Source organism: Tenebrio molitor, chromosome 2 (genome assembly GCF_963966145.1).
Source record: "Tenebrio molitor chromosome 2, icTenMoli1.1, whole genome shotgun sequence".
Lineage (NCBI taxonomy): Eukaryota > Metazoa > Arthropoda > Insecta > Coleoptera > Tenebrionidae > Tenebrio > Tenebrio molitor.
In genome coordinates this window covers 11,046,017-11,071,493 of record NC_091047.1, presented here as the reverse complement: position 1 = coordinate 11,071,493, position 25,477 = coordinate 11,046,017, and the positions used below count along the sequence as shown (strand labels likewise).

The following is a 25,477-nucleotide window of genomic DNA, read 5'->3' as shown; positions in this document are numbered from 1 at the left end:
TTCTTATTAACTAAATTAATGACGGAATTGACAACAATGCGAATATTTCAAAACGAAACGTCATATGACAGCACCTGACGCCAATCTAACAAAAAAATATCGCGGCCTCCTGCGTGTTTAAAATAATCGTGAACGGCATATATAGTGAAATTTTTTTAATAAACAATTGTCAATGTCAAAATTAAGTAAAAAACCAACTGTACCACCCCAAAATGTGCACATATGGGCCAGCTGTATAACAATTTGACACCAAATCGTAGTTAAGGTTATGTTCATTGCACTTCCCGGGCCTGTTTTCCGCGAATTCATTTTCAAAACAAATTTAATGAGAAATCAGCGGAAATATTTTTCGAATTTGAAATAAAATCTCGCTCGTCAGGGCGCAGGCTCAGTTAGATTAAAAAAATGTTGACACTCAGTGTGACTAATCGTATTATCATGAAAATCACTGTTTGGCTCGTACCAACATGATAACGTTTTGACAATTGTTTATTAAAAAATTTCAATTTCAATAATTCATATATATATACAGGATATTTCACGAGTGATAATGAACTTGACGTAATTTAAAATGCAACCCACACTATATTTCCGAAAAAAGCTGGCTACTGAAATTAAAATGTCCGGCTGTTTTTGAAAATGTATTGTGGGTTGAATTTATTATTCCGTCAGGCTCATTATCACTCGTGAAATACCCTGTATAGTTTTATATAATATAAACCAATATAAACGATAAAGACACGACAAATATTGTAAGTTTACAGATTGATGTAGGATTTAATACATACGTAATTCTCAATTATATGGCTTCAACAATTCATCTATTGGAAACATTTTTGTAGCAAAATTTGAAGAGGAAAATGGACAAATTATCATAATACAGGGTATTGGTATTGCTATGAAAACTTGTGTTGTGTTCAATATCATCGTCAAGAAAATAAAACTTAAACATCCAAACCTAACCTCACAAATTTTGCTGGAGCGCTAAAAGCAGTTTCTATTGAAAAATACAGATTTTTGGTGTTTATTTAAAAACAGCATTGGATTTAAATAATATTAATTATTTATGCCTTGCTCCTTATTCCTCCAAGTCATCTATAATGATATATTTTTTATAGAATAGGTACATATTACTTAAAATCAGTAACGAGCATCATAGAAGTTTTCACTTCTGTCGTGCGGTCTTAAGCACACATTCTTTTTTGTTGTCATGGGTTGTGGTTCGAAACCCACCGCGTTGAAACTTAAGTTTATTGTGCACCCCAAGCGTTATTTACTCCATCAGCCCTGTACCTTCCACGAAGCGGAGAACATCCCCGATGGCGGCGTTCGCTACTTCTTCGGACTCAGGTGAAGTGCCTTTTCGCAGCTAGGTTGGAGCAGTTGCATAAAATATGATAGGGATCCTCTATTAAACCAATCACATTGAGGTGCTTGCTGTTATCAGTCCTGATTTTTGATCCGCTCAGTTGCAGAATTTTTTCTGTTTTCTTCTGGGAAGGGTTTTCACTGAACCTTTGTGACTGTTTCAGTCCAGTCTTTACCTCTAGATCACTTACTACCCCCTTCGCGGCGGTATTGTCAGACCCCTTTTTGCGAGGTGATCTACTCTTTTATTCCTTTCTATGCCCTGGTGTCCCGAAATTCGGATGTCCAGATTCACTCTACCAGTGTCACCAATGCGTCAGGGTATTCTCGGACCACTCTGGATTAAACTGTTGTATTCTCCAGATCCAGAGCCGTTGGTGCTGCCTGGCTGACTTCAATCCAGCTAGTCGTATAGTTCCTATACTGACCGTGAGCTGTGTACAAGCGGTGATCGCCTTCTAGCTTATGAAGAATCATTTCACAATTTTTCAAATGATGTTAATACCACATAATGATTTCACTCCGCTGCAACATAAGTTCGGAGATTTTTCTTTTATTTATTAACGTGAAGTTGTTCCTTCTGTGATAAAATGGGAAACTAAATAGATAGACATGTATCTGTACAGTCTGTTTTTTAATCAAAGAACCACAACACCGCAATTTACACCTAAAATAGAGCTGACAACATTGTACACTTTTGACCTAGGGTGAAAAATCTCATCATATAGAAATTGAGGTTATTAGAGATATTAGAAGCGCAGCATGTTAATAAAGTTAACAATAACTAATAACAACTAACTTGAAAGTTTAATAAATGTCTTACTTTGCGAGGCATTTTTAATAACACGTTCAAATTTTAGATGCGAGTTTGCGTACTTTCAAGGACATTAAAAATGACAGGCGTTGGCTGGTATAGCCAACAGATATCATTAAATTTCCTAAATTTAGTAAAATTTTATATTTGCAAACCTAAATCAACAGGTCGTGGTTCTTTGATTAAAAAACAAACTATATGTGTGGTCAATTCTGTTTGTGCACGCTCTTTATGTATTAGAAGAATATTTCATATAAAAATTACACAGTATTAGGTACTAACATCGTTGTTTGAGAATCTCTGCTTGAATAAGTTTTATTGACAAGACCAAGAAGTAGCTCTACCTCTAACTACTGTAGGATACATTGGACTAACAAGTAAACTTCTCTGGCACGGCATAAAAGAAAAAGAACCATACACGTTCTTGCTCAATTATTTGCTAGGGATTTCAATCCTCCGACAGCAGAATGCTGATCATTCCACCCTTTAATTTTCACTAATCTATTCTACATCACAAAATCGATATTTACAAATTGAGATGTATTTTTGCTTGGCCAAACGCCACCCTCCTGTCTTCTCTTAATTAAGAGTGGCCCCTGAAACCGAGTAAGAATCGACACTATTCAGATTAATTCATTTCGAATAACACGTAAATCGTGCAGATAAATGAAGCTTCTACTCGTGTACGTTGTACACATCTATATTTCAAACGCTCTAACGTCATAATGCCACTATTCCTTGATTTCTCTTTAAGAGGTGGAATGAGTTAAACACAAAACGGTGAGTACTGAGCCCTCGAGAGTTATTTTACTAGTAAGTTTAACACAAGCACAACTATGTGTCTGTGTTAAAGTATTGATCAGCAGCTGCGGCTCATGTACAATGATGGTGTCGATGAGTATGATAATACGGAATTGAGGCTTATACGTGTTTACCCAGAACACGCAATATTGGCAGTGTATTCTGACCAGAGCGACCTCCACTCTATTACCCTCAGTAAAAACCCAATCGTTGCCATAAGCCCGGAAGACAAGCGATCCAGAAAAGGTCCGGAACGTTCTGAACAAATTTAATTACCTCGCAACTCTCACAATCAACACCGCTACACTAGTTCAATCAGGTTGTTACAAACCAAAAAAATTTAAATCAATAATTAATTAACAGTTCATTGAGAGGAAAATATGTAATTGAAATAAAACTACAGAGGTTACACGAGTACTGATGGACAATGTTTGAATCGACGGCCCAAATAGACTGGCTGATTTGTTGATAAATTCAGTTAAAACAACAGATGAGTTCATGTAGTATTATTAGAAGAATCCTTTTAATACAATAAACTATTGACAGACTTTTTGTTTATATTATTTTATTCAAACTATTTATAGCATTCATTTGTTTTTATATAACTGCCCACTAATTAATATCAAATATAAATTTAATATTACAACAGCCCCCCTTAAATTTATTTTTTCTTTATTCTATATTCTTAATGCCGGAATTTTCTAAGCAATAGTTATGTTTGAATTTTGATAGGGGCTTCGTTAAAAAATCAGCGACCATTTCACTCGTTTGTATGTATTTAATTTCTATTTCTTTTCTTTGCAATATTTCTCGTATAAAATGATGCCTGATATCTATGTGCTTGGTTCTGGAATGTTGAATTGGGTTTTGTGCGAGGCTCCTTGCACCTTGATTATCGTTCATTATTTGAATTTGTTTATCTATGTCCAACACCTCCTTTAAAAATCGTCGTAAATAGATGGCTTCTTTTGTTGCATCGGATAAAGCCATATATTCTGCTTCTGTACTTGAGAGTGCTACTGTTTGTTGCTTTCTTGCTTCCCAGCTGACAGAACAATTTGCAAAAATAAAAATATATCCTGTGTAAGATTTTCTGTCGTCAGGATTCGCTCCCCAGTCAGCATCTGCAAAACCAATTATATCTTCAACATTTTTTTCGTAAACTAATCCGTAGTCCCTAGTTCCTTTTAAATATCGTAGTACTCTTTTCGCAGCAATCCAGTGTTCCTTTCCAAAACACGTATTATATTGACTTAAACAGCTTACGGCATATGAAATATCTGGCCTTGTTGAAACTGATAAATACATGAGGGAACCAATTAAATTCTGATATGGACACCTTGTCATCTCTTCTTTTTCTTTTTCCGTTTTTGGACACATTTCTTTTGACAGTTTAACGTTTGGGTCCATGGGAGTTGAAACTTCTTTTGAATTTTCCATTCCAAAACGCTTTAATAAATCACAACATATTTCTTCTGACTCATAGTAACTTTGTTTTTCTTTACGTTAAATTCAATTCCCAAACAATATTTTATCTGTCCCATATCTTTCATCTGGAAAATTTTCACAAGATTTTCTTTCAGATTATTAATTTCTTCCATGCTGTTAGACGCTATTATTATATCATCTACATACACTGCTATTAAAACCATGTTTTCTTCGTTTCCTCTTCTTGTTTTTCTCATATAGATGCATTTGTCTGTGCTGAGCGGTCTTAAGTTCAACTTCTGTAGGTTCTCATCTAATTTTTTGTACCATTGACGACCTGACTGCTTCAATCCATATAATGCCTTTTTCAATAAACAAACTTTGTTTTTGAACAAGACTTCTTCTCCAATTTCATTTATTCCTTCAGGTAATTCCATGTAAATTTCCTCATCGATATCCCCATTCAGGTATGCTGTTACAAAATCCAACTGATGAACTATTAAATTGTATTGTGCTGCGATGGCCATTATTAGTCTTACAGAACATAATCTTGAAACAGGTGCAAAAGTTTCTTGGAAATCTATTCCTGGCAATTGGGCATAACCTTTTGCAACTAATCTTGCTTTTCGACGAGCGATCGTACCATCGGAATTAAATTTTGTTTTCAGAACCCATTTACAGCCTATTACTTTTCGATCACTTGGGCGATCAACTATTTCCCATGTTTTATTTTTCTTTAGAGAATTAAATTCATTTTTCATCGCTTCTCTCCATTCTTCGGATTCTTGTCGTAAAAATGCTTCTTTAATTGTTTTTGGATCTTCTTCAGTAATTTCATTTGTTCTTGAACCTTCTTTCTCCGTTATTTCTTCTTCACATGCTTGTACGTATAATTTCTTAGGTCTTCCTTTCTTTCCTGTATAAAGAAATTTTGGTCTTCCAGGTTTTCGCTTTTCTCTTGTTTCTACTTCTCTTCTTTCGTTGTAATTTTCTTGCAAGTTGTCTATTTCTGTTTGATCTTCTAATTGATTCTCATTATTACTAGCTTCACGTTCTGTTTCTTCATTTTCTGGTTGATTTTCTATTGATTCATTTTCATTTTCAAGTTTTCTATAATTGTTCAAATATATTTCAACTTCTTTTTCTTTCTTCATAATCTCTTCAGAAGTAAATTCTTCCTGCATCGGTTGTTCTTTTACTTCAAAATTATTTACAAATTTTACATCTCTTGTTGCATAAATTCTTTTAGAATCGGGGCACCACACTCGATACGCTCTTCTTTCTGTTGAATAACCCACGAAAATACATTTCTTACTTCTTGGATCAAATTTTCCTTTATTGGGAGTTTTATCTAACCTGTAACCTTTCGTTCCAAAAATTTGAAAGTGTTTCACGCTAAAATCCTTTCCCGTCCATAATTTGTGCAGTGTTTGTCCATTTATACTTCTAGATGGACATCTATTTCTTAAATAATTTGCTGTAGAAATTGCTTCTGCCCAAAATGAGGGCGATAATTGCGATTGTATCATCATACATCTTGCCATTTCTACTAAAGTGCGATTTCTTCGTTCTGCAACGCCATTTTGTTCTGGTGTATATGCCACCGTCATTTCATGTTTTATTCCATGTTTCTCCAAATAACTTTCAAGTTCATTACATAAATACTCAGTTCCATTATCCGATCGAAGACATTTTATTCTTTTTCCTAGCTGATTTTCAACCATTGCCTTGTATTTAAAAAATGCACTGGCAGCTTCACTTTTCTTCTTGATAAAGTAAATTTCGCACCAACCTGACTTATCATCAATAAACGTAATAAAATATCTTGATCCACCAATCGAGTTTACTCTCATTGGTCCACATATATCGGTGTGAATTAATTCCAATAATGTTTCCTTTTTATGTGATTCATTTCTTGAAAAAGATTTTCTAGTTTGTTTTGCTTTCAAACAAATTGAACAATTTATTAAATGTTCATTGCATCCAATATTCAAACCATAAACTTCGTTACTTCTTGCAAGTTCTTTTAATTGTTGTTCATTAATATGTCCAAATTTTTCATGCCACTCTTGTATTTTTGTTCTTGAAATGTTCATACTTGCAGCTGCTGTCTCTCCCTTTTTATCTAGAATTTCGCGAACATAGTAAAGATGATTTCTTTTTTGACCAATCATGATTTCTTTTCCATCTTTATCAAGGATGTAGACTTTATTGTTTTCAAATATCACCGTTGAACCTTTATCTGTGATTTTTCCGACAGATAATAAATTTGAACGTAAATCAGGAACATACATGACATTATTCAAATTGACAGATCGTAAATTATTTTCATTTGACACTTTTATTTTCACATTTCCCGTTCCTCTTATTTTTGTGAAACTGTGATTTGCCAAATTTAGGACTTGATCATTTTGAGCGATATTTTGAAATTGATCTTTTGATGAACACATGTGCGAAGACGCTCCTGAGTCCACACACCACCATTGGCTTTCTGATTTGGTTCTATTGATTTGAAGAACTGTTTCGGTAACTTCTGCCTTTTTCGAAATTTCATTTCTTGCTTTGGCTTTTGACCAACAATTTTCAGCTTTGTGTCCTATTTTCTTACAATAATGACATTTAAATTTGAATGCTTCTTTGAAATTATTTTTTCTTAAATTTTCCTTTGATGATTTTGGTCCATCTTCTTTCTTATAACATTTTTTAATTAATAGAGCACCCGGAGAATTTTGATTTTCTCTACTTTTTCTTGCTTCATATTCTTCCGTAAGCTTTATTTTCAGTGTTTCTGGCTTCGGTAACTCATCACGAGATTCTATTGCGATCCGGAAATTTTCATATGAATCTGGAATGCTATACAGTAACAATATTGTTACGAGATCATCTACAATTTTTAGTTCCATTTCTTCTAATTTATCGATGATATTAAAGAAATTATTTAAGTGATTTTTCATCGTTTCTCCTTCATTCATTTTGGACATTATCAGTTGTTTTAACAACGTAGCTTTTCTTGCAGGACCTTTTGATTCATAAAGCTCCTTTAATTTTTTCCATATTCCATTTGAAGTTACACAATTTTTTATTTGCCTTAATTCATTGGGATTTATCGCTAAGATTAAATCTGCTCTTGCCTTTTTGTCGTTTTCTTCCCAAATCGTATTTTCTTCATTATTTGGTTTTTCAATAGATCCATTTACATATCCCCACATTTCGTTCTTTACGAGAACTGCCTCCATCTGAAGTTTCCATGTATCATAATTTTCTTTTCCCAGTGGTTCAATTCTTATTACATTTCCACTCATCTTCTTCTATTAAATATTCTTTCTTTTAATATTCTCCTGGGCCCATAACCCTTTGTAGTATTATTAGAAGAATCCTTTTAATACAATAAACTATTGACAGACTTTTTGTTTATATTATTTTATTCAAACTATTTATAGCATTCATTTGTTTTTATATAACTGCCCACTAATTAATATCAAATATAAATTTAATATTACAACAGTTCATATGTCGAAAGAGGATAATAAAAACTTCCAATGCATAAGTACAACAAAAATAAATGGTTTGCTCGTGTAACACTAGAGGTAATGTAACAAACAAATAGGAAATATGAAGCTGTGTTAATTACAGAAAATGAGGTACTCTGGATTTATGAAGCTGTAAAAAGAGGATTCGTATCAAAAATTAGTAGACAACAAAAGATTAGTAGGTAACAAATTTTGATATTGTAAGAATAATAAATTAAGCTAGTTAGTATCAAGTGAAAAAAAAGTCTAATATTCGTATTCAAAAAAACAATGATGGATACAGGAAAAGATATTGCATAAGTGGTAACAAATTAAAAAAAAAACATAATTATTCCTTACCAAACATTCCAAAAATAGTGAAAAGTGAAGAATTTAGGCCTATACGTTCTGAGAAATATTTACAAAAACTAGTAGCGAAAAAGTAACTTAGTAAATATTGAGGCTAACATAGATAAATGAGATGAAATAAATAATTCTCTAATCATGCTTGTACATAACACAGATTGTAGGTCCAATACTATCTAATTTCGTGGATGTCAATTGTGTGTGCAATTCTTTATGTTTGTTAACAATTAGTATCGTGCGTTTATTTAAATTTATCCTCAAAGTTAGCGTTGAAGAGTCGATTGTGAACGCACCACTCGTCAGCCTGCAGAGTAAAAAGATAAAAAATGCAAAAGGTGAAATTAACTTTAAACAATTGATCCGTGATCTATAATCCGTGGTGCGTTCACAATCAACTCTTCACGCCTACTTTAAGGCGAAATTTTAACACACGATATTATAATGATACAAAATAAGTGTATTAAAATTGATGGAAAATCCGGATGTTCATGTTATCGATTTTTCCAATACAATAAAGTTTCAATGATTTTGAATGCAGACATTTCTTTCTGTAATAATAACTGTTATAAAGCTCTAGCCACAACAGTACCTTCCTCACTAGTGAGTTTATTTTCTCCATTTTCCTCACTAGTGATGCAAACGCCTATTTTCCTCACTAAATTGAGTGATGAAAGTATCATTTTCATAATCGATGTTGGAAAAATGTGCATTGATTGATTCTCCAAAGCAATAGTTGCAACAAATTCAGATTTGAGAAAAAAGAAGCAATAACCTATTTCACCACACTCCGGAGAGCCGAATAGATTAAAGACACCCTTTCAAATTTGGGTTCAAATGAATATATTCAGATTTCGTCACTTGTTATTATATTGCACACTGCTTTAAAGGTACCTTCTTTGTATTTTCAAGGTTTTTTTGCACATTTGATTGATTTACTCCTGGGTAACAGGGTATCTATAAATCAGGAAGCACCTAGCTACAATCATTTTTGCTGTTGCTAATAGACTACGTCCACTGATAGAATGCATTTTTTTTAAATATCCTTAGATAACAAAATCCCCAAACCATAACATTAAAATATTAAAAGTATCATAGATTGTATTGGTAATATCTTGAAGCATTCGCGCCACTGATTCTCATTGGTTGTTATAAAACCCACGCGAAAAATAAATTATATGACGTTTCAAATTTGAAACTGTCAGTGCTGTCAAGTGATTTAAGCATTTAGATTTGCGATTTTTCATCTTTAGAGCTTTGTTTTGCGTTCCTCTGGTTTTAAAAGTTGTTAGTTTTGATCGTGTTGCTGTTTTGATCTCCTCCGTTGCGATTTTTGTTGATTTTTTTGAATTTGTGAAGTGAGTGCGTGCCTCAAGAATCTAGCATAATGAACACTTTAAGTGACATTACAAACATCGAAAATGATACAGAGGTCATTTTTGTTCATGCATTAAATATTAAATAATCTCTTGTTTGTTTTAGCCATTTCCGAAAAAAGCTGGATATTTTCATTTCTGTAGCCAGCTTTTTTCGGAAATTCGAAAATGTATTGTGCGTTGCATTTTTAAATCCATCGGGCACATTATCACTCTTGAAATACCCTGTATTAATAAAACGTAATATATTACCCCTACTATACTGAAGTTTTTTTTCGTCTTTCCTAAGTGCTAACTTACAGAATAATAATAAAACATCACGTGTAAACCTGTTCTTTCATTTTTTTAAATTTCGCGCCGGATCTATTTTTTAAAGCGTAGAGTGAACACTTTTAGTAACATTTATGTCAAGCAATCTATCAGTGGACAGAGTTTAATAATTTTTTGAATACCCAATATACCTACTTCTTATAATCGTATGAATAATTATATAATAAGTACCACCTTGACGTAAATCGTTCATTGCTTCAGATGTAAACAGTTCTTTAAAAAGGTACTTAATTATTGCGCAAGCAGAAGGAAGCTATTGTTCAGTATGAACGAATTTCATATTACATACTTACATGTATTTGTACACAATTGCTGGGGAGCTTTTCCGCAAATGTGTGAAGAGACGGAAACTAAAAAACTTTCTGGAATATCAAAACTACTTTTTTCAAAATATGAATTATTACATCTAGTTACTCATGAAAATTGAATATTGGATTGCATTTTGAGTTCGTCAGGTTCATACTCTTACGTGAAACACGTTATAGAATATGGATTTACACATTTTACGCATTTTATACATAGTTTTATGAAGATCTAATAATTGTTAGTATCTACGAGTACATATGTGACCAGTTATTAACAGAAAAGTGATATGAAACAGTTGTGAGGAGAGTCGAAAGCTTATATTTAGTTGTAGAAAAGTACGTAGTTTAAAGGGGAATAAATTCATTCGTCAAATTTATTGCGATGCCGACCGCTGCACACAATCAATTTAATTCTAAACAAGTCCGCTGTATCTGGAAAGTCAAAAGTCCGTGAAAGGGACACGTAGTCGATCCAAGTGGCGGTAAGGCGTTGTCTTTCCGGTCTCGTCCTTTCGCACAGGGTTTAGAGACCAATCAAGCTCGACTTCGACACGTGAGTTGATTGTTGTCGAGAATTGCATTAAATTCAATTGCCGAATGCTGACCTGCACGGTTAAAGGGTTGAAACAGGGCGCACAGCGTGGTGAGAAACGCAAACAGACAGTGTGTGGCGCCGTCGGTCGTCGCGAACTAATTCCCGGAGAATTATTCATGAAATTTCAGGTTTCATAAATTTCGGAGGTGCGCTGCCAACTGGGAATAATTGACTTGATAATTATTCATCTGTAGCACTTGCTTTAATTGTGTTTATAGTTTGAATCTGTTACGAATTGTGGTTTTTCAGGTATCGACGAACGCAGGTCTGATTTCGCACTTCGTCAACCTGCAAATCGTCGTGCCGGAGGCGACAATACAAGGAACAAGATCCGGGGAACATCACGTGGATATCGGCAGCATTATAGATCTGGTCTGCGTAATAGAAAAGGTAATGTTCATTATTGCGTTCGTAATTGGATAAGTGCGGACCGGCCGGGACTTCCCCTCGTAAATTATGCGAGATTCGAAAAACCCGAATTCAGAATGAACCTCAAATAAGCAAATAAGTCCGTGTCATTACGTTCGTGTCGGGTGCGAACGCCCGTAATATTCTCAACAATAGTAATCGTGTCGATTTCCCGTCGTCCCGGCAACGGCTGCACCACTGCCTAGTACGTGTCCGGAATTTTCTCGAAAATAACCCGGAAAAGTCACCACCGGTTATAAATAGACTCACGACTATGCAGCAACAGACGCTGCTCGGATTTTAAATATGTAATGTCCGGCAGTGTGTGCTTATAAATTTTCAAATTTACTCTACCGATGCATGCACGTTGCAGACTGCAGTTTCTCCAGCTAAAATCACGTTTGCCACCATCAAAAATTGACAAGATGCCGAAAATCGACCCTCATATTCCATCCTGAGTTTTACACATTCTGATGATGATGATGTTTACAGCAACAAAAAAAAACAAAAAAATAACAAGAGATTACTCATTTACAAAATTAAAATTTATTAGTTATCGGCACAGGATGTCTCAAAATTCGCGAATTCCGAATTCAGAGCGTGGTAGGGAAGGCCCCAGCGAGCTCGAAAAATACATAGAAAAAAAAATTCGCTCTTCCTGAAGAAGATATAAGCACTTTAATTTTGTTCACTACATAGCAGCCTTCATATCCACAGTGACAAAATACTATTCCAGCTACGACGTTGCCGTTCCATTTTTAAGAAAAATTACAAAAATTTAAGATTTTTTTTAATCCAAAGTAAAGTTATTCTTCAAAAAATTGTTTTACGTTATTATTTTCCACAATCATCTACACCATAAATAACAATAAACACTGAAAGCCTGTATTTGAAGAAAACGGAGTTCAAAGAGTCCACTTTCAGACCAGTGTATCTTTGTGGGGGGAGATTCCCTACAACGCTCTGAATTGGAAATTCGCGAATTTTAGGACAGCCTGTATGTTCTTCAGCACATACTTCGTATTTAAAAATATTGTGCATTATCCATTATTAAAATTAATTTAAAAAGTGAAGAATTCACTAGACATGGAAGAGTAAAAAATAGTAATTTACATCTTGTTTCACTCGGTGTAATACAAATTGGACTATTACGAATATTCATCATTCTGTGTGCTTAACAATTGTGAGTATTTATAACACTCCAAAATAAATACGGTGAGCCCCGAAAGTTTGGAATAATGAAAATATTTTCTTTCCCGTTCAGCTCTTCGAAAATAACTTGGACAGGTGGATTTCCTTTTTTAAAAATAAACATTTCTGGATTATTTTCATTTTTTCGTCTCTTTGACATTCCGCGCAACCTCGTCCTAAAAGTGAAAAAAGAGTAGCAAAGAAAATGATACTCACATGTGGTTGAACTTCGACATTTTGGCAAATTTTTTCCATTTTTTTTTTCAAAAATATTCATTATACTAACGACAACGTAACATTTTATCTGCCCCGCTCATTACATTTTCTTAGTTACCAATCAAATAGGTTGTTAAGACGATCTGATTTACACAGAAAAAAAATTCTGACATTCGAATTGTCTTAATGATATTTTATTTTTTATTTTTCACTTTAGTATAATTGCATGATAACTCCTAGGATACGAAATACGTAAACATGTCCATAACAACCGGGGAATAAAACAGGGCGTAATAAGAATACGCGGGCGTAATGAATTCATAACGCCCTCATCAATTCATAATTGCAAAGATGCCTTTTTTTTTTTTTAAAGAACACGTATAGTGAAAAATAAAATCTTGTATGCACCACGGCGTCACCGAATGATTACGCCCATCGAACGATATCCATCTCTCGGGCTAAAGCCCTCGAGCTGGATTCATCGTTCTCCCGGCGTAATCATCGTTGTAACGCCCTTGGTGCATAAATAGCTATTAAAACCTAAAACAATAATTGTGGACTTGACAGCAAAATTTCTAACCTTATAGTTTTTTACGTGGCAAATGTGATGAAAAAGTATACAGATTGAATCTGACTTTGATTCTCATTGGTCAATTTATGTGGTAGGAGCAGATAAAAAGTTATAACGCCAATACTGTAGGTATGTAATTTAAAAGAAAAAATATTTCAATAATTTTTTTCTGTCATTCACCATTTTTAATGAGTCCTCAAAAATTAACGTTTCAGATTGCCGTCAGAAGATCCTGCAAAGAAATTACATTGGTAATGGTACCAGGGGATTTTTACATAAAAAAATATTCTAAAGTTGGAATTTAACCGCCACCCTGTTTTCATTTTTAAAAATCGGTAACTCAGGAATCTTCAAGTTCAAGTACACTATATAAATTAGAATTTAATAGTCTATTCAAATCTCTGAAAAAAGTGGCGGTTGCCATTTAAAATAACTGGCTGTGACGTCGTTGTGCAGAAACGGTGAGGAACGGAAAAATGAAAATGATCGAAAAACGTTTCTGTACCTAATTTTATCTATCCGATTTTTTTTTAAGCTCAACGGGAAAGAAAACATTTCCATTATTCCAGACTTTTTATGCTCACTGTATAATAAGTAATAACGTCATTTTTACGACATACTGTAGAGCAACTTTAACAATACAACAACTGATTTATTTTTATTTTTAGTAAATATTCCTTTGGATATTCTTGACTTATCCTTAACAAAGTTATTTTCTACAGCTTCTGTCATACTTTACCAAGAAAAATGATCTATGTATCTCTTCAATGTCTTCAGTCATTTTCTCTTTAATTTTTAGTAAAAACTCGTAACATTTTAAGCCACCTGCTCTTATTCATAATCCTCTTTCTTTTACACTCGTGGGATCATTCTTTCCCTTCACCACCCGGCGGCACGGCAATTTTGCCGGAGTACATACACTATTACGGATATTACTATCAAGTAATAGTGCAGTGGTAATCAACATAATTACCGGCGTCTCATTTATTATTGGAGCTTCCATGTGTCTACTCTGCAGTACAAGTACTTATGCACTTATTATTTTCTTAGTTTACGTATTTTATTCAAAGCCGAGTCAAATGAATTTAATTTATTGCTCTTCTGCCATAATCAATTACCGGAATAATTTCGTAAATATTCATTACGTACTTATTCATTTTATTAAAAATATCTTCTACCCACGACTCGTGTATTTGTCGATTCTTTTTTCTAATTGGAATATCATTTTTTAATTCAATTAATTTGATATCATTTTTAGTTAAGATAACCTAATTAATTAAAATCAGTTAAGTAAACTTAAACAAATTGAATTAAACAGTACCTCAAATGTATGGATCAAATGGAGAAATAAGCATTGCTGAAGACCCAATATGTAGTCTTTGTAAAGAGGAAGATAGATAATAACTTTACAATATAATTACACAACTGACCAAATATGAACGAAAATAGTAGTTTATTTAACGAGTTCGTTAATGGGCTCTTTATGACACTCGTGGGCCTTTAAAACGCTCGTACGAACGAGTCGAATACGTTTTTTTGTTCGACGAACCCCTTAAAGGCTGTAGCCTTTAGCGATTGGATTTGGATCGCTTAAAATCTTTAAAATTAGGTTGACGTTTCGTTTTGACAAGTTGTGACATTTATCAAAATCCGTTCACACAGGAGAAAATTCTCAAATTCTGACAGTGTCCAACAAAAAAATTATTTAAAAACTCAAACATTCCACCAAAAATATTCACTTCTAGAGAATTCAGGTTAATTGAGATTGAGCAAATTAACGTTCAGTTAGCATTTCATGCTACTCTGTTTTCAGAGATAAATTTATAATCGTTCACTGCTGGCACTGGATAAATATTCAAACTTTTTCGTGTTCATTACCATCCTAAATCTGCTATTGAAAGATTTAATTTACCACGCGAAAACGGTGGTAGGGGTTTTTCAAATCTAGAAATACTGCTAAAAAATCAAATTGCTTCACTAAAAAATTATTTCCTCAATAGAGCTCGTGATAACACCTTTTTCAATGCTTTGGTTTCAGCCGATAAAGGCTACACACCTTTAAATTTAAGTGATAATATAATTTCAGACATTGTTAAGCCAAATATACCTGACACAATAGCAAATATAAAACAGAAGTCTTTACATGGGAGATACTTTAAAGAACTGGAACAACCAGACGTTAATATTCAGGCATCTCATGCATGGCTTAAGAAATCAAATATTCACCCTGAGACGGAGGGTTTTATATTTGCAATACAAGATCGTGTTATAAATACAAGAAATTATAAAAAACACATATGCGGTTTACAATCGATAATTGATAAATGTAGGATTTGCGGAACTGAAGGGGAAACAATTGAACACATTATTTCTTCTTGCACCGTTTTGGCTCAAAGCGAATATAAAAAACGACACGATATATTCGCTAAAATTATACACATGAATTTAGCTGTTAAATTCAATTTATTAAAGAATACACAACCACATTATAGTTATACACCAGAAAGTTGTTTGGAAAATGACAGTTACAAGTTATATTTTGATAGAACAATTTTAACTGACATTCATATTAAGCATAACAGACCAGACATTATAATTTTAAATAAACAACAAAAGCAAGCACATCTTTTAGATATAGCTGTTCCAAATTCACATAATATAACACAGACATATAACACAAAAATTAATAAATATTTAGAGCTGTCCGTTGCTATGAGAAATCTTTGGTGTTTAGAAAAAATTTCGATTTTACCACTTGTAATTTCAGCAACGGGAATAGTACCGCAATCTCTTTTTAAAAATTTAAAAATTCTGGATTTAGATAACACATTGGTAGTTGAAATTCAAAAAGGTATATTATTATACTCATGTCACATCGTGAGGAAGTTCCTTAACATTGACACAGAACATAATACACAACAAAGTCAAAATGCGGAGGCAAGACGCCGGTAATTATGTTGATAAGCACTGCACTATTACTTGATAGTAATATCCGTAATAGTGTATGTACTCCGGCAAAATTGCCGTGCCGCCGGGTGGAGGTGGGATAGTAAAAAATTCAAACCCTTCCATCAGTTTACTTATTAGCTCTTAACAACGAATAGTTATTTACATTAGAGTACGGTAGGGTTATTTTACAGCGCGAAAACTAGGTTTCAGGCACTCGGCTTCGTCATCGTGCCTGATTAATTTGAGTGCTGTAAAATACCTACCGCACGACATTTATATTAGACTTTCTGGCTGACCAAACGTTTTATTTTGCACGTTTGCAGATTTTTGTGAAATAACAAATGGCAAACTTTTTGTGTTTTCCCTATTTGATTTAGATTATTTATTAGTCAATAAAAATTAAAAAAACACATTTATCGGAAAAATAATACAAACATGTAAATGTGTTTTTTACACTAAATTAAAGTACCATATGAACACTTTAATTTTTAATTAGGTAACTGTAAAAACAGAAAATTAACGGTGCGTGCCACCGATGTTCTAAATATCCCCCAGAAATTTGAAATTTACAACATCGGTAGGAAAAGGGAAAGGTGTGTTTACCAGTTGGGGAAGCCGAAAAAATATTTAAACGACAGACGTGTCGTTTTACGCTGTCAAAGCAACTTTTTTATCACTTTATTATACGTAATCATAAACTAGATGCTTGCCAAAACGTTTCTTCATGTAGGTATTCGTACGTCACAACATACTCTTATGCACGAGATTCCTTTATGATTATTGAAAACTCTTGATGCAAAATGTGGTAGGTACACCGACTCAAACTCTTTTCAATAATTTGTTGAATCATTTTATTACAACTACATACAATTATCACTGGATTTTGTTATTTCCCAGCACCTGCAAACCCTAACCTTTTATTACATTACTCATTTCATTACTAACACGCGCTTTCTAAGAAAATTAAAAAAAACCTATTTTGTTCACACATTTTAAAAGCAATCTCTCTTCTTGTTCTTGTTAAAATTTTAATTCGCAATCTCGGTACACTCGTTCCATCATACTCCACCACGTTCTTACACAACAGTGAAGCTTATGAAAATCCTAAACATGCACGTCACTCGATTAAGTGCAGTCTTGTCTCTGCACTCCTTGCAACATCATCAAACTTCACTCAAGAACCCCTAAAAGAACTTCTCCCAAGTAGTTAGCGTAGTGCAGCAAGTGTACGTAGTGGCCTTAGGTTGATTTATGGTCCTTCCTTAATTCGGCCGCAAGCTCCGGATTCTCCAGCGTTTGACCCGCTAAGTTGGCACGTTAATGTCCACGATCTCTTGCGACTCCATTTATATCTCGACGATGCAACGAACCCCCAAAACACGACACCCTTTCACGAGCGACCCCTTGTTCCAGAGCCCCACACCTCCGCAATACGTCTTTTGGTACCACAATGAACACATGATCAACTACGACACTGCCAGAGGTGGCATATCTGTGGAGACAGTACCCGGGGCCCGCACTCAAAGCCGTCTCACCATCAGAGACACAAACGACGCCGATTCAGGAAATTACACTTGCTCGGCATCCAACACCGAGCCCGCTTCCATTTACGTCTTCGTGTCCGAAGGTGAGTTGACAGTTGGGACGAAGTCGGAAGAAAGTTGAAGTGGCCAATTTAATGTTGTAGGTGACAACGTGGATGCAATTTTGATGCGAAAATCGTGCGCCATGTGCATCGCGAGCCAAGTGATTCTTCTGATGATCGCCCCGCTGGTGGCCGCAATGCGATAGAAGCAGCAGCAGTAGGGAGATGAGGAAATATCGAACACTTCGGTGACAAGTGATTGTGTGCATATTACAAAGTGATAAACAGTCGACTGTAAGACCACCAGAGACCACCTTTTGAAGATTTCTCCTTAGATTTAACACTAATAATAATTGACGTAAAATGTAAAACTGTAAAAAGTATCAGTATTTTGATGATGTAATAGTAAAGAAGCGAACCTTCAATAGCATCACACTTGGTATCGCATGAATATTCTATCGATTCGGACGACTTTGAGATATTCGTCGTGTGATTCTGCCGTCGACATTGACGTCGACGCAAGATTCAGATTCATTCAAACGTTTTCAATTTAAATTTAGTGTCTATAAAATTTTCATATTCCATAATGTGTACAAACACATACCTACAATTAATCTCTTGCACTTATTCAATTTGTACATATTCAGTTTCGTTGTTAAATATTGTAATATATAAGATGATTTACTGTCGTTGTTACTTGAGCCAAAACCTCCGAATTAACCAAATTCCATTCTATACGATGTTTTGCAGTAGGTGAACTGCCAAATCATTTCAATTTTTATGAGCTTGTACCTAGCGCTTCGTCGGTGGTAAAAGTGAGAAATACGTGAAAGCTGAGTCGCTAAGGACTGCCACCAGACCAAACCCAGTCGTTTTTCACTTTTACTGCGAACTTAATTTCATATCCCTTTTATTTCGACTCAACGTTGTAAATATTTATCTCATTATAATTGTAAGATAATATAAAAATAATAGGATATAGTTAATTTGTTATATAATTTCTTGGATGAATGTGTGGAACTAATTAAAATTAAATCAAAATCATACTACGTCGACGATTATGTTAAATCCATCATTACCTACATGTCTAGCAACACATTCTTCGAATTAATCACTTTTAGTTTTGTATCGCAATCACCATACCCTATGATTACTACTGTCATAATAATATAGCAAACATGTCATATAATATTAAGTAAATTTACCACATGTATTCGTTATAGTACGTTATTCTTTTATTTACTGAACACAAATAAATCAATTGAACACAAAGTGTCTACCTGCTGAATGTCTCATTGTTAATTTACGATGCCGTCAGTTACATCACGCACAAAAACTAATCGAAAAATAATTTAAACCGCCCCACGAGACTGATAAATACAAATCTCCATACATTTCTACCGATTAAATCTTCCGTTACAGTTAACACTTTCATTAAAGTATCAAAACAACAATCAACCCACAAATACGTATTTATTTTAGGACAGCGTGTACATAAAAATTAACCGGCGGGAATTTCTTGCTGTTGATACGTCAAAGACCAGTAGTAACCGCGCTTTTGCGTCAACTCTTCGTGAGTTCCCATCTGTAACAAAAATCATCACACGCAAATTAACAATTCCACGCGACTTACCTCTACTATCACCCCTTTATTCAAAACGACAATGATGTCTGCGTTTTGGATTGTGGATAATCTGTGAGCGATTACAACAACAGTCCTCCCTTGCTTCGCAACATCCAAAGCATGTTGAACAACCTTTTCCGATTCAGTATCTAAAGCACTACGCATTACATTAGTACGGTGCATGGTAAAACTTTGGAAGAATGGAAACATTTTCTTTCCCGTAGAACTTTTCGAAAAGAATTTCGACATATCAATTTAATTTTTTCAAAAAACACATTTTTCGATCATTTATTTTCATTGTTCCACCCCTTTCTGTTTCGGCGCAATAATGTCATCGCCATTTTCTTAATAAAATAATTTTAATATCAACAAATTAAAATAAACGCCCAAAATGCACACTGTTATTGAAAATTAAAAAAAAAAAAACAGTAATTATGGATCGGGAGATTTATTAAGTGACCTTCGCAGTCTCCCGATCTCACTCCATTATATTTTTATGGAGTCATATCAAAAGCAAGGTTTACTTCAATCGATCAGCTGCAACTCAGAAACTGAAAGAAAGGTTTTGGAATGAAATGAGAACAATCCAGCTCTAAACTCCAAAATATTAGTTCTCAGTTCCTAAAAACAATTAACGAACTGCCAAAAAGAAAATGGCAAGTAGTTTAAACGTTTACTTTGATTGTTTGTTTTTATTGTAATATTTTTCAATTTAGTTCAAAGTTCATTCACGTTGAATTTTCCTGATTTTCCCTGTCCAATTGTTGTCATGTTGCAAACCTGCGCCTCCTTTCCTAGTAATTTTCACATTATCGTGTTAGTGCAATTTGACGTCTTTAATTTTGAATGTTAGTTTGACATGTGAAATAGTCACAAATTTTTTCATAAAATTCTATTCCTGGTTAATTTTACCATAGCGGAAAGAAAAAAGAAGAAGGAATGAAGTAAAAATCACACTGCCAAAAAATTAAATAATTTGACCTTGACGAGGAAAATCCAACGTGAATGGATTTTTACAAACAGTGCCGGACAAACAATTTTGGTCGTCAATGTCATTTCTTGAGACGATGGAAAGTGTTCAAAATTGTTTTGCTACTATTGAAATGTGTTGTATCACTTTCTTACTAGAGAATAAATTTTTGTAGAAATTTCACATTTAAAAATTGATAACACGAACAGAAATCAAGATTTGCCCGAAAAAAGAAAATGAAAGTGACTGGAAAATGTTCTTAAAAAAGTAAAATTGACCTGCCCGAGTTCCCCTCGAAAACGTCAACGAGAAATTAAATATTTCCATTATTCCAAGCTTGAAAAATAGGTATATTAAATTCTTTTGCAAATCGAGAATTATTCTCAAAATTTACTGCCTTTAATACAATCGCCGTTTAAACTTTATTAATTTGATTATACAAAAGTTTACCCTCCGCGTAATTAATAAAACATAAATTATGAGATCAAATGCAAAGAAACTACACACACTGTTGGAAGACAATTAGAGTTAAATTAAAACATCATTTACAAAGTCATCACAAGAACTTCAACGCAAACGTTTACGTAAGTGTATCCATAAATACTATACTGAAAATTACGTTTGCAAATAACATTATACCATACATCCCAAATATTACACAAATAGTTCAAAAAAAAGTTAAAATAAACACAACATTTTTTGCCGATTCTCTTATTTAGTTAGACCTTCTCTGATTGCTTGCTTTACGATGTGCGTTATTGCGGCAGAAAACAATTTTCAGAAGTTGAAAATTACCTCGTGGCTTCATCCAGTAAAAGCACAGTTGGATTTTTCAGCAAAGCCCTCGCTATAGCAATTCTTTGCTTCTGTCCGCCTGACAATGTTACTCCTCTCTCACCCACCATAGTGTCATAACCTTGAGGAAAACTGGAAATAAAATCATGCGCATTTGCTAACTTTGCTGCTTCTTCGACCTCTTCATCTGTAGAAGCTGGATGACCGTATCTTATGTTTTCCATAATTGAAGTTCCAAACAAAACTGGTTCTTGACTGATTAGGCCCAGAACTCGTTTTCTCAACCATGACGGATCAAGACTTCTGATGTCGTGTCCATCTATGGTGATTACCCCACAGTTGACATCATAAAAACTGAAAAAATCAAATTTTTTGTTCCAACTGTAAGAATACTAATCTATACCGTTCGATGAGCGCCACCACGGTGGACTTGCCATTACCAGAAGCGCCCACAATCGCCAGTGTCTTGCCCGATGGTATTTTTAGATTGAAATTTTTTAAGATGCACTACAGAGGAAATTAATCAATAAAAATTGCGATTGAGACAATTTGTATCTATTTAAATAACCTGCTGGCGTCTGGATGGATACGCAAATGTGACATTTTCGAATTCAATCTCGCCTTTCAAATCGAATTCTGAAATGGTTTTGCCCCCTTTTAATGACACGGTAGGTTGTAAGTTCATGTACTAAATTTTTTATCATAATGATAAGTAGTTGTCGAACTTATGAGTGTATTGACAAACCTCAAAAATTCGAGAACCGGATGCGACCCCTCTAACAACTGAACCAAAAAGCAGAGAAAGTTGGCCAAGTGATCTCTGGATCGTTTGAGATGCCATCAGATACGCCATGAGTTGTCCTGGCGACAGTTTATCGGTGGAAAGTAGATACCCTCCCATGTAGAGCGTAATTAAAACCATCCCGTTTAGAAACATGTTAGTCCCCGCCTGAAACCAACCAATACCAAACCCCAAATTCTCATTTAAAATCATTGCCAGCTCCGCTTCTGTATCAAACAACTCTTGTTCTTGATCTTCCATTGCAAACGCCCTCACCGTTCTGATGTTGCTGACAGCTTCATCAGCAACAGCCGTGGTCTTTTCAACCTAATTGAAGTGTCAAATATAGTAACACAAGAAAAACTGTTGAACCACACTCTTTACCTGTGCTTGAGCTTTTCTAGACGTGGTTCTTAATACCGCCCCAAACACAGTCCCAACAGCAATCACTGTAGGAACACAAAGTAAAGTAACAAAAGTCATGTGGGGGGAAATCAACACCAAAGAAATTGAGCAGCCAATTATTTGAGCAGCAGCTCTCAATCCTCCTGAAACTGTTTGCTTAAAACTGCTTTTAAAATCATGAATATCTGTGGTAAGTCTAAAAATGTATCCAATTTATATGTCGCTTTGTGCGTTGTTTTTGGTTTTTATACCTATTAATTATTTCACCAGTTCTTTGCTCATCAAAAAAAGCAATATCTTGCTTCAAAATTGAAGCAAACAAATCTGTTCTCATTTGAAATGAAATTTTTTCTCCTAAATTAGACAGCATGTAAATATAAAAAAATGTACAAAGGGACTGCAAAATGAGTTTTGTAAAAAAAATGCATAAAATAAGGTCAAATTCACCTACTTGGCTTACATACATTGCTACAAGTTTAATAGCAGGCACCTTCATTTCACTAATAAATGATTCTGTATTCTTACTTTCTGTATATCTTGAAATTACATTAATAACGCCTCCCATAATTTGGGGAATTTGTATATTTAAAATTGCAACTGCTAGTGCTCCCTTTAAAAAAAAAAATAATAAATATAACTTACTTGGCAGAAAACAGTTAACTAACAACAATTGCTGCTATAAAATACCAGAGGTGAGGTTTTAAATAGTGCCAAAATCTATTCCAATCAAACTTTTGCTCTTTCTCCGAAAATTTCTTGTATGTTGTCATCCTAGTATGCTGAGCGTTACATAAAACTTTATTACTTATTACTGTGACTTGCAAAATTCCTCCACTTGTTAAAGCAATAGCTATCTTCGTGCAAGTTGGAATTTTAAAATTACATTTTTTGGTCGAATTATCAACTGATTTTTTGAAGGCATTATTAAATGATATCTTTGAATACTGAAAATTCCTGTATTGACAAGCAAAATTATTGTTTAATACAGAATACCTGTAAAATAGAATAAAATTATGTAACTAACCTCGAAATTACAAAACTAAAACTAACCTTAAATTAGCAGTAAGTTTTGCCGAATTTTTAATTAATTTCCACATTTTATAATAAAATTAATTTATAAAAACACTAACGATTCTGCTAAAAAACTTGTTAAAAAATATTTAAATCAAGTAGTTCTTATGTCACGTCACTGTTGTGGAATGATTGCACTACTTTGTATCTGTTATGACGACATTATACCTACTTCGTAAAACCAGTGGCAACTCGTGAGCTAACATAATAGGTGCATTGGAATAAATGCATGAATCATAAATTGTAGACACACCAAAAAAGACTTACTTATGGTCTCATTCTCATATCATTCAACAAATAAAACAGATCTGAATTAATTAATGGCAAAATATGCTGAATAACAGGTGAAACTCATTCTTTGTCATTATCCCTTTAAATTAATAAAGGTGTAACAGCTATATTTTAAACATAAAACAAAGATTAATAAGCCTAAACCTGGTGTCACCCAGTAAATATACGAAATATTTGAACAGTTTCACCGTTTTTTAAAAATTACATTTTTAAAAATTACTATTTTTTGGGAGAAAAATATCACAGAACATACCACAGCATTCTAAATTGCATGTTATAAAAAAATCAAAAATGGAACATTAACTGTCACAAATAAATAAAAATAAACTCCTGTGTTATCAACAGAACTTGTCTCTTACATAAACAAATAAATTAATATTTATAACAAAAATGGAAGATGGAGGGGTCGAGCAACCATCAGAATCTGAGCAACCTCCACCTGAACAAGCTGAACCAGTCCCTGAACCTCCTGCTCCAGCACCAGAAGAGCCCACACCAGGAGATTCCAAACCCGAAGAACCCAAACCAGAAGAGCCACCAAAAACAGAAGAACCCAAACCGGAGGAATCGAAACCAGAAGAACCTATTCCCCAAGAAGTTATACCAGATGAAAGAAAATCTGTGGCTACAACAGGTTCGGAACAGGAAAAACGGACATCCGAAGTACCTAAACCAGAAGAACTGGAAGCAACTAAACCAGAACCAGAAGCACACAAAGCAGACGTGGAACAACCAAAACCGGAAGAGGGCGAACAGAAACAGCCCGAAATAAAAGAGGAGCGTAAATCTGAAATATCTCATGGGGGATCGTCCAAGCAAGAAGAACAACCAACAGAGGAGTCTAAAATCGAAGAGCGCAAATCAGAATCCAAATCCAGATCGGAAGAACCAGTACCAGATGAAGCTAAACGTGAATCTACAGCATCTGCAGCTAGCAAACCTGGAGACAGCGTCAAGGAAGAGAAAACCTCTATAGCCGAGAGTAATTAGGCATTTATACAAACACTGGAAAAATGTTACGATCATTTTTTGCAGAAGGTACACCGGGGAAAAAAATGAGTCGAGAGCGATCTAAAGCTTCCATAGAGAAAAAAGCTTCCGGAGGAATTGAAAAGAAGAGTAGTGCTGGGGTATCTTCTGAGAGTCTACCAAGGTATAAAGAGGTGGTTCCTCTTCGCGATTAGTACATATTTAATATTAATCTGTTTTTTATTACCGGAATTACGTAATTGTATTCACAGGAAAACACGTAGTGGATTAAAGGATGACGGCAAGGTAAAGAAGAAGCAAATAAATATCTCTCAAATAATCCTTTCATAATTCCTGCACTTAGGAAGGTCGCAAAAGTCGCACCGACCGTCTCAGCAGCAAAGCACAGAAAGTGTTAGGAAGTAGCATATCTATTCGCCGCTTAAGCACCATCGGAGAATTTTACGACAGAAGCAAGGTAAAAATCTACTTTTACGGCTCACCGTTGCTACAACCGTACCAGGACGCGCCAGCCCCACGATCAATAATAGATAAAGGAGTTTATAGCGGTTCCAAACTTATCCGACTCAAACTTCGTTAGCGTTATTACTTTAGAACTCGATTCAGTTAATATTTGCATAATAATCTCGTCTAGCTGCCATTCCCAGATTAAATAATTATTTTAAAATGAGTTCTACACCAGTCTTTAGCGAGGTAATGTACAAATCAGTTTTCCTTAACCTGCACTACATTAATTTTAGG

At 34.3% G+C, this 25,477-nt stretch overlaps 2 protein-coding genes across 11 annotated transcripts in view; one reads left to right on the top strand and one right to left on the bottom strand.

The window, feature by feature from the left end:
* dpr12 (defective proboscis extension response 12) overlaps window positions 1-19,081 on the top strand; it is a 337,047-nt gene extending 317,966 nt beyond the window's left edge. For all 8 annotated transcript variants that reach the window (XM_069038672.1, XM_069038670.1, XM_069038671.1 and 5 more), the window contains 3 exons: window positions 11,139-11,279; window positions 17,638-17,851; window positions 17,912-19,081. In XM_069038672.1, coding sequence (XP_068894773.1) covers window positions 11,139-11,279; window positions 17,638-17,851; window positions 17,912-18,015 — 459 coding nt within the window. In that variant the 3' untranslated portion in view covers window positions 18,016-19,081. The remainder of the gene's footprint in view (window positions 1-11,138; window positions 11,280-17,637; window positions 17,852-17,911) is intronic.
* Window positions 19,082-19,265: 184 nt separating this feature from the next.
* LOC138123837 (mitochondrial potassium channel ATP-binding subunit) lies at window positions 19,266-23,593 on the bottom strand. 3 transcript variants are annotated; one of them, XM_069038657.1, is made up of 11 exons: window positions 23,435-23,593; window positions 23,050-23,377; window positions 22,836-22,994; window positions 22,636-22,781; window positions 22,364-22,580; window positions 21,944-22,306; window positions 21,767-21,886; window positions 21,602-21,705; window positions 21,199-21,552; window positions 19,443-19,590; window positions 19,266-19,394 (listed from the first exon to the last, which is right to left on the bottom strand). In XM_069038657.1, exons 1-11 carry the CDS (start codon window positions 23,479-23,481, stop codon window positions 19,311-19,313), a joined length of 2,070 nt encoding a protein of 689 aa, XP_068894758.1. In that variant the 5' UTR covers window positions 23,482-23,593; the 3' UTR covers window positions 19,266-19,310. The 3 variants fall into 3 exon arrangements, 2 of the variants coding, with proteins under 2 accessions (XP_068894758.1, XP_068894759.1); XM_069038658.1 differs by having other exon boundaries at window positions 23,050-23,328; window positions 23,435-23,582; XR_011156921.1 differs by lacking the exon at window positions 19,266-19,394 and adding an exon at window positions 19,894-20,054 and having other exon boundaries at window positions 19,452-19,590.
* Between the last annotated feature and the right edge of the window lie 1,884 nt (window positions 23,594-25,477).

Bases quoted from the DNA above. Each gene is read 5' to 3' on its own strand.
- LOC138123837 (XM_069038657.1), bottom strand. From the start codon at position 23,481: ATGTGGAAATTAATTAAAAATTCGGCAAAACTTACTGCTAATTTAAG. The intron at 22,995-23,049 runs GTTAGTTAACTG...TTTTTTTTAAAG, and splicing joins ATTTTATAGCAGCAATTGTT to GGAGCACTAGCAGTTGCAAT. The intron at 19,395-19,442 runs GTAAGTCGCGTG...TTTTTGTTACAG, and splicing joins ATAAAGGGGTGATAGTAGAG to ATGGGAACTCACGAAGAGTT.